This window comes from Vanacampus margaritifer, chromosome 14 (genome assembly GCF_051991255.1).
Source record: "Vanacampus margaritifer isolate UIUO_Vmar chromosome 14, RoL_Vmar_1.0, whole genome shotgun sequence".
NCBI classification, from domain to species: Eukaryota; Metazoa; Chordata; class Actinopteri; order Syngnathiformes; family Syngnathidae; genus Vanacampus; species Vanacampus margaritifer.
The window spans coordinates 13765244-13775198 of NC_135445.1; the positions used below are offsets into that span (position 1 = coordinate 13765244).

A 9955-nucleotide genomic window follows, 5' to 3' on the forward strand; every position below is an offset into this window, starting at 1 on the left:
AATGTCTTGTATGGTGCTTTAAAAATAGTGTTGAAATGTTATGATGGTCAAGTTTGTGTGCGTGTGTGTGTGCGTGTGTGTGTGTGTGTGTGTCAGGCACAAAAGGCTGTGAAGAAAATTCCAGCCATGTTAACAAGCCTGGGCTATAATGCGAACCAGGAGTGTGTATGCGGGGAAAGAGTGGGGAAGGTCTCAGTCTTCACTCTGCCTGCAGACTTGAGTGCCTCACGTCAAGTCTTGTTTTGCACTTTTACATTCTCATTTTTGCATATTTTTTCCTGAACTAGTTTTAATGTGAGATTTCACAGCTTGTTAACGCTTTGAGCAAACAGATGCATTTTTTTAGATTTTTATGAGCCAGCTGAACAACCACAGTGAGCATGTTTTGCTGCTTTGGCACACACTGGCTTCTCGTTGCTGCAATGTGGAGTCTCAGTCAACCGAGCTCGTTGGCTGCAAGGCGGAAAGTCACTATCAGCACGTCAACGAGTCAGTTGGACGCCAATGTGAAGGACTGGGGAGACTATTCGGACCTCCCCCCAGGTATGGAGCTGGGACTGGGCCTGGATGAAGACAGACAACACGAGCACGACAACAGACAGAGTGGAGGGTCGTCATTGAGCCTCACTCCCGAGTTGGAGTTTCTCTCTGACTTTGCAGGCAAGCAAAATGAATCAATCAACTGAAGTAGATGCATGTTGGGTTAGTTGTTTTTTTTCATGCAACATTTCGGTGCTCTATTTGTAAGGCACATGTTGTTGAGCAAATTAAATATTTGACCCCCTGATTACTTGGGCAGAATATTTAATGTGAATAAGTGTTATTTTTGCCTGCAGGTAAAAAGCGATTGTGGGTAATAACAGCCCCCTCATACAATAACAACTACCTTCGTATGATGGAGAAACAGCTGGAAGACATGGATCAGGTCATTTGCCCATAAAACATGAATGGACTTTGCGCACTTTGTCACCCCGTCACATGCTAAGAAATTTTTGGTGTCCTTCAGAAATCGCTCAACTGCCGTCTAGCCGAAAGAGACACTTTCATTGTCACCATCATCCAAAACGCTATGATGGAAGGGAGGATCCAGAAGACGACCGTACAAGGAGAGGCCATAGTGGAGACACTGGACCCTGACACTGTTACCAAGCTGCTGCACTATCTTGAGCTCACCCAAGTAAACACTCATTTACCATAAATACAATTATTACCAGGGCCGTAGCCAGAAATTTTTCATTGGGGTGGCCAGGGTGAAACCATGACTCATATAGGGGTGGCCTTAAGTTCAAGATACATGAAATGTCTAAATAAGTTATTCTTAACAACGCAGCCATACCGTTCACATGCCGACATTGGTCTGCGAGCACCGACTGGTGGGCTGCATAAAATCATTTCAGAGCATATGTTATGAATTCAATGCATTGCTACAATTGTAACCGAACAGCGAAATTCATGACTAAGTATAAAATTTTTTTTTTTAAAAAACCTGTGTTGATTTTTACACACATTTATTTGTTCAAAACACTGAACATTAAACATACAAATAAATAAATAACAAAAACAAGTAAATCATGCCTTTTCATGGACTAACATAGCACTAACATAGGCTGACATTCAGGCAACATGACAACTGTGTTCAAGAACATACCCGTAGTACCCACAGTTGTTTGTTGAATTAAAATAATAATAATTATGAATAATGAAGGTTTATAATAATAAACTTAGGTTTGTGTCAACACCACATGTGTAAGCTCTGAAATGTTTTTGGAATTATGTGCCTATCTGCTTGATATCAATTATTTAGTAGTAGGGGGGGCATGTGCCTCTGCCATTGATTATTACTGCATAATGAGGAGATATTCAACCTTAAACATTCCTTGACAATAATAATGTTATATGTGACCTCAAGAGTGTAAACATGACATTCTGATTAATATTGCATTTGTGAAATATGAGTTATGCAGCAAAATCCATCTCAGTGGGCGGCCATTTTGCAACTTTCTATCGACTGAAGATGACATCACAGTTGCTCAGGGCTCAGGCAACCCAATCACAGCTCACCGGTTTTCTGAAGCTGAGCTGTGATTGGTTGTTACCTGGTTGCTAAAAACTGCTGGATTTGGTTGCTTTACTCATATTCCACCAACGCAATATTAACCACAATACCGTATTTAGACTAGTGGGGCTGTATAGAACATATTATTCTCAAGAATTTTTTGGAGGGGGTTGACTTCCCCTTCAAAAATCTATATGAGAAATTGTTCATTTGATTGACATTTTAAGGGAAGCACAGAACATTGGGAAAATGTATGGAGTTGGTTGATTAGTGTAGATTGTAATGAACATGTTGGTAATATATCTTGTTATTGTAATCAGGACCAAGTGTTCAACATGTTGGTGCTGAAAAAAAACCTGAGAGTCGGTGAGCGCTTCCCCTATCCGGTTCGGATTGAGGCTGTCTTGGAGGTCATTGATCAGTTGCCCGTCAGAAAGTTGGAGAAGATAACCAGGAAAGGATCCAAACTGAGGTTCTGCTTTAACACTTTGTTTAACGTGTGGTACTAATATAAAGCAGAACACTGAATATAGGGCTCTAACGCATTCACTGCCTATAGCCCGGTAAAAATTTATTTTTGACGTTTTGAAGAGGTCATGTCTTAACTACTTCATTGCCATTGACGGCTATAGACGTCAAAAATTCATTTGATCTATTTCTATTAGTTTAACATTTTTCCCCACTTTTGTTAACACGAGTTATGAAAACCTAGATTTTTTAAAATTGTATTAGAACAGATATAACATTTGTGATTAATCGTGAGTTAACTAGTGAAATCATGCGATTAATTACGATTAAAATCCTAACGCCCCTAATTTTTAATAATCTTTTCTTTTTAAAAATAAAATAAAATATGTTTTAATATTTTTTATTATTTATTTATAAATTGTAATCGCCTGATGCCCCTATTTTTTAATAATCTTTTCTTTAAAAAAAATAAAGATTATAAAAAAAATAAAAAAACATTAAAAAATATTTTATTTTATTTAAAAAAAGAAAAGATTATTAAAAATTAGGGACGTCAGGATTTTAATCGTAATTAATCGCATGACTTCACTAGTTAACTCACGATTTATCACAAATTTTATATCTGTTCTAAAATTACAACAAAAAAACCTAGGTTTTCATACTCTTGTTAAAAAAAGTGGGAAAAAAATGTTAAACTAATAGAAATTGTTAAAATTAATTTATTACGTCTATAACCGTCAATTGCAGTGAATGAGTTAATATCCTACCGCAATTAGCACAACTAGTGCTCGTCCTTTTGGTAAACATTTCACAATTTCCCAGGTGTAAAAGCACAAAAAAGAAGATGGTGGTGAAAAGGAAAAAGATGAAGAAGAGGATCATTCTGAGTCCTCAGAAGCAAAGCAACCGGACGTCTACGGTGACGCTGCAAAGAAAGCTCCCGATGGACAAAAAGGCCGCGCTTAAGAGTAAGATCCAAGACATACTGAGCGGCAAGTCAAGGTTTGTTATTCGGAAGGCGCCAGCTGAGAGGAGAAAGGAGTCCAGCAGTGCCGCTGGTGGTGGCAAACAGGAAGAGGAAAAGAAAAATACGCACCGTCCTCCTGATGTGGCAACAGGAAAAGAGGAAGTGAAGAAAGAAAGGTGATTTCTTTTTTTTGTTGCAAAAATTGTAAAAAACAAAAAACAACAACTTTGATTTAAGATTTAAGAAGCCTTGTTTTGTTTTTATGCCCACTTGCCATTTACACTCTTTAACAAAATAACCTTGATTCCTTATGACGGCTAAATATAAAATTCTAAATAACTCAGCACCACTTTGCTTACCATTTGGCTTTATTATGTTTCAGCCATTTTGTGTCCAGACTGCAAACGAATGGCGCTTAATGAAGCCAACACTGCCTAGACTAACCATTTGTACACAAGTACTTCAAAAGTCAACTTTTCATTAATATGTCACCGCTGCCTCATTCTATTGTTTTGCAGACCTGACACTACATTGGATGTGGGTCCCAACAAACCAGTTGAGGGTAAAAAGGAAAATGAGGAAAAAGAAAACTCCCCAAAAAAGGGCAAAGGAAAAAAAGGAAAGAAAGGTAAAGGAAAAGGCAGGAAATCTAAAAAAGAAGCAAGTGAGAAGGACAAAACTGCCTTGAAAGACTTTCTGAATCATTTAAAGGGGAAGAGAAGGTTGATGGTAAGAATCCTTTGTGTATGTATTATGTACTGACAGCTTCTGGTCCTTGAGCGCTGTGACCGTGTTTATGTGTTTTCATGATGAAGCTGATATCAACGCCTAGCAGAGACGCAACGCTGTATGTGCAGCAGAGTGCCGAGAACGACAAGCAGCACTGTGAGCTGGCCCTCAGGAAGGTCACCGTGGCAACCATTGTGGGCAAAGGCAATGACGCTACCCTCGCGTTACAGCACCACCAACTTGGTAGGAAGGATTGGCACAAGTATTGGTAATTTGGGTATTCGTTATTAGAAAAAGATACAAGGAGATTAATTATCCATTAAACTCAGAATTACACTTTTGAAATTTATTTATATTCTAAAAATAGTTGGGTCAAAAACAAACCAAATTGGGTCAAAAAGGGACCAACTCAACTTGTTGGGTTATTCAATTGGGCCAAAAAAGTTGGGTCAAATTAATAACCCATAGAACAACCCAACACATTGGGTTGCTTTGTGGGTTATTAATTTAACTTTACCCAACTTTTTAGGTTAAATAATTTCAAAAGTTGTGTCAGTTCATTGTTCCCCCAATTCAATTGGGTGTTTCAATTTACTCCAAAAGTTGGGTCAAATTAATAAGCCAATTGGGTTGCTTTGCGAGTTATTTAATTTTACCCAAAAGTTTAGGTTAAATAATAATTCAAAAAGTTGGGTCAGTTCATTTTTTACCAAATTCAGTTGGGCTATTCAATGAACCCAAAAAGTTAGGTCAAACAAAAAACCCACAGGACAAGCAAAAAGAAAAAAATGGGTTATTAATTTAATTTCTTTAAAAACTCAAAAAGTTGGGTAGGTCCATTCTTGACCCATCCATCCATTTTCTTAACTGCTTGTCCTCACAAAGGTCACAGGGGGTGCTGGAGCCTATCCCAGCTGGCTTTGGGCAGTAAGTGGGGTACACCCTGAACTGGTTGCCAGCCAATCGCAGGGCACACAGACACACACAACCATCCACACTCACAATCACACCTATGGACAATTTTGGACATGCATGTCTTTGGAATGTGGAAGGAAACCGTAGTAACCTGGAGAAAACCCACGCAAGCACGGGTAGAACATGCAAACTCCACCCAGGAAAGTCCGGACTTGATCTCACGTCCTCTGGACTGGGAGGCGAACCTGCTAACCAGTCAACCACCATGCCACCTCCATTCTTGACCCAACTTGGGTTATTTTTGACTCAACCGTTTTTAGAGTGTACCTTAAAGTTAAGGGGAAGGATGATATATATTTTTTAAATGACAGCAATTAGGTTGGCTTGACTTTAATTCATTTGTCAATTAAGGAAATTTAGCCGACCTTTGTGTCAATTTTTTTTTTTAAATTAAAGTTGTTTTCAAGCTCTGCAAAAAATATATAAAACTGATGTATAATTATTATAATTATTATAATTATTATTATTATTATTATTAACTCATTCACTGCCATTGAGGGCTATAGATGTCAAAAATTAATTTTAACTATTTCTATTAGTTTAACATTTTTTTCTACTTTTGTTAACAAGAGTATGAAAACCTAGATTTTTTTTATTGTTCATTTGGAACAGGAATAAAATTTGTGATTAATTGTGATTTAACTAGTGAAGTCATGCATGTCAATTATCTTTAAGTCGCGTCAGGCAATTAACATTTTTTATTTGAATTAATCGCATGACTTCAATAGTTAACTCACGATTAATCACACATTTTATACATTTTAAATGTACAATAAAAAACTTTTTCTAGGTTTACATACTCTTGTTAACAAAAGTGGGAAAAAAAAGTTAAACTCATAGAAATAGTTCAAATGCATTTTTGACGTCTTTAGCCGTCAATGGCAGTGAATGAGTTAACATTATTACCTTGTTGTTGTTGTGCACGTGTACCTAATGAAGTGTCCAGTCACTGACTGAATTATGTATTATTTGCATTTAAGATTCAGAGCCTCCATTCAGTGAGCTACCAGAGCAGTTGTCTGATACAGGCTTGATTTCGCTGTTGCGATCCCAGTTGGGTTTGTCTTCCTCTGACCTTTTTTCCATGACGGTCACCGACTACGACATCGAGCCCAACGTAAGACAGTCCGTCTTAAATTTGGATTTAATGCAAATTCCTATTTTACAAAACTTTTTTGTAAGGATTTTTGTATCCTGTTTTGATTTCTTCCCTTAGAGAGTATTTGAGGCGCCGCCATCAAGCCTCGCTATATTTGACTACATCGACAACTTTCCCTCAAGGCGCCCCGAGAAAGAAAAAGAAAGGAAAAGTCATCCGGCGTGTGGAACTGACAAGCAACAATCCGAATCTGAGAATTCCTTGCTCAGGTTAAAGCAGAGTACACACACTCACACGTGCGCTTATTGATTCGAACCAGTGTTGTGGCGAGACCGTTTTCTATAGCACTCTTATATCTTGTAAGTTATGTCAAAATTGAATTGAGCTTTTTAGATTCTTGACATAGTTCAGGATGTAGGTCACCTACTTTTCTGACAATCGGGCTCAAATTAAATCCGATTATCATCCTCATTGAGATTGAACTATCGTTGTAGGTTCGTCTCCAAGAGGAGACTGCTGATCGTCTCTGCTCCATCTGAGGGTGACTATTCTTTTCAACAGCAGATGTCTGCTCTCAATGGACAAGAATGCCAACTTGGTCAGTGACACGCTCACACTCACCAAGACCTTTAATTTTGTCAATGTTATTGTTTTTAAATTATGTTTGCTAGCATGTTAAGCATTTTACTTCAGCTGTGGTTGTCCAAGTACTATCAATAAAACTGAATTGAGTTGGACACATATAAACAAACAACCGCTCGCACTCACAATATCACCTTTTATGGCCAATTTTGAGTCTTTACTGAACTTAACTCATTCACTGCCATTGACGGCTATAGACGTCAAAAATGAATTTGAACTATTAGTTTCACAATTTCCCCCCCACTTTTGTTAACAAGAGTATGAAAACCTAGAAAAATGTATTGTACATTTAGAACAGATAGAAAATTTGTGATTAATCTTGAGTTAACTAGTGAAGTCCTGTGATTAATTACAATTAAAAATTGTAATCGCCTGATGTGACTTAAAGATAATTAAAAATTAAAAAAAAAAATGTTTTAAATTGTAATTAATCGATTAATCACAAATTTTATTTCTGTTATAAATGCACAATAAAAAAATATATAGGTTTTCATAATCTAAAAAAATATGAAACTAATATAGTTCAAATGAATTTTTGACGGCTATAGCCGTCAATGGCAGCGAATGAGTTAACATGCCTGTTGTGGGAAATGTGAGAAGGTTGAAGCTGAAAGTACACAGGAAGAGGCTTCACAGAAAATAGATAAATGGATGGCCTTTCTTCAGGTTTTGTTTAAATAAAAGGGCCATCAATTACATTGCCTTCTATATATTTGCTTTTGTCAGGCATTCGTCACTTTGCTCTGCTGAAGCTAACCGGGGTTGGAGACAAAGCCTCAGGGACCGTTGAGCTGTTTCCTCTCAATGGTGACTGCATTTTATAGTTGGCATCACATTTTTCCTCTTTGGTTATTACATACCTTCATCGTCATGCCACCAGGTCGCAGTCAGAGTGAAGTGGAGCCGTTGTCCCGCGTCATGGTCAACAACCTGCGTGACCAGCTGAAGATCAGCAAGGACTACTTCAGCATGCTGGTGGTGGGCAAGGACGGCCAAGTGGAAGCGTGGTTCCCCTCGCCCATGTGGTCTTTGGATAACGTTTACGATCTGGTCGACTCTACGGAGCTGCGTCTCCAGGAGGAGACGCTACAGAGACAGCTGGGGATCCGCTGCCCGGAGGTGCATGGGAGAGGAGGCGAGGGTGAGCGTTACTATGGTTACGGGGAAGATCATCACCACTCACAATGAATGGGCCTTGGATCACACAGGAGACGCATTAGAAAAAAAGAGTTTTCACAATTTTTCTCAATGAATGCCGACTTTGTGGTAAGGACTAACTATTGTATTTCCACAAATATTGGAATAATGTGTAGCGCACACTTGAGACTAATAAACCCTTTACTCAAATAAACGCCTCCTGTTTCCGATCAAGTAGAAAAAACGTAAACTTTCATCACCTATGCTCATAGCTATTTTTCCACAAAAGGGCTTGTCATTGTCAAGGTCATTGTCTTTAATGATGCACGTTCCAGCAGACTCCTGATATGTGATCGTTCCATAATGTCCAGACCGCCTAAGTTCTTATGATTTATTGCTTTTAATCATTCTTTTTTTTTTTTAACCTACTGTGACACTTGTAGTATACTGATAACATTATTTAACTAATTTACTGCCATAAATTCTTCTTCTTTTTTTTTTAAGATTCTCAAAAATTAAAGGCAAGAGGCGGTTAAAATTTTTTAATTGTAATTAATCGCATGACTTCACTAATTAACTCACAGTTAATCACAAATTTTACATCTGTTCTAAATGTACAATAAAAAAATTCTATATTTTTTTATTGTTAACAAAAGTGGGAAACAAATGTTAAACTAATAGAAATAGTTAAAATGATTTTTTGACATTTAAAGTCGTCAATGGCAGTGAATGAATAAAAAAAGAAAGAAGAAAACATTATAAAAAAATTCGGGCCGTCAGGCGATTAAAATTTTTAATCATAATTAATTACATGACTTCACTAGCTAACTTGCGATTAATCACTAATTTCATATCTGTTCTAAATGTATAATAAAAAAATTATAGGTTTTCATACTATTGTTAACAAAAGTGGGGGGAAAAATTAACTAATAGAAATGGCAGTGAAAGAATTAATCATAAAAAAAAAAAATCCATTCCAAAAATACGCTTGGCTAAATAAAACCATTGCGCAGACAGGATAGCTTCCAAAGTGGCCCACAAATGCTCATACTAATATCCAATTTTAATCAGCATACATAATTGTGTGAAGGTTGAAGCCGTCACACATCTTATTCTACACCACTAAGGCACCAACTTTAAAAAGAAGGAAATGATAGTTCGCCATGCTTCTACTTTCCTATTTCTGAACCAATTCTCACCAGTCCAACTTCAACACATTCCAGAAATCCCCGCCTTCCGGGGTACTATTTTTCTCGTTCTAAAATTTCACAGTTTTCCCACAATTTCATATTTCGCATCACACCGAAATTTCCTATTCATTCCCAATGAGACATTCAACAAACAGGTTTTATATCCATCAACTCAAAATTCAGAATATTCAACACTTCAAAAATTTCACATTTTTTACAATAATATTCCTTTTTTTTTAACCTACATTATTCATACCATTCGAGCGTCAACATCTCTTTGACATTAAAAAAATTCCCACATATAAATATTTTTCATCTTTTTAAATCAAAATCTTTATTTTTCATATGTTAGCTAAGTGACCTATTTCCATCTGGAAATGTGGATTATCAAGAACCATTGAAGAATTTCCAAAAGCTACATATGTGATAAAAGAATAATTACACAGCCCTGCCAAATGTTGATACTGGAACTACATCTGTTCTTTGCGAATAACAATAATACTAGGAAGTGGAATGTGAAAGACATTAAAATTTTCCCGTCAGATTGTTTTTACAGGGCGGAACCCTCACACAGAGAAGAAATGTGCCAATATAGGGATAAATAATAATATAGGAATAAATACCGAAAATAGGTGGCAATGTGTCCAACTGCATGCAAAAGCTTACAAAACAAATCCCCCACCCCTGATTGA

The 9955-nt window shown here is 37.0% G+C and overlaps 1 protein-coding gene across 1 annotated transcript; it reads left to right on the top strand.

The window, feature by feature from the left end:
* Positions 1-380: 380 nt before the first annotated feature.
* On the top strand, positions 381-8262 carry ccdc80l2 (coiled-coil domain containing 80 like 2). Its single transcript, XM_077585310.1, has 12 exons — positions 381-660; positions 837-925; positions 1007-1177; positions 2377-2528; positions 3347-3667; positions 4010-4220; positions 4307-4463; positions 6176-6312; positions 6412-6563; positions 6789-6892; positions 7663-7743; positions 7817-8262. The coding sequence occupies exons 1-12, from the start codon at positions 381-383 to the stop codon at positions 8122-8124; spliced, it is 2163 nt and encodes a 720-aa protein (XP_077441436.1). The 3' UTR covers positions 8125-8262.
* Positions 8263-9955: the final 1693 nt, after the last annotated feature.

Excerpts from the sequence above, each read along its gene's own strand:
- ccdc80l2 (XM_077585310.1), top strand. The coding sequence starts at position 381 with ATGTTTTGCTGCTTTGGCACACACTGGCTTCTCGTTGCTGCAATGTGG. Across the intron at positions 1,178-2,376 it reads ACTATCTTGAGCTCACCCAA|GACCAAGTGTTCAACATGTT; the intron begins GTAAACACTCAT and ends TATTGTAATCAG. Across the intron at positions 4,221-4,306 it reads AGGGGAAGAGAAGGTTGATG|CTGATATCAACGCCTAGCAG; the intron begins GTAAGAATCCTT and ends TTCATGATGAAG.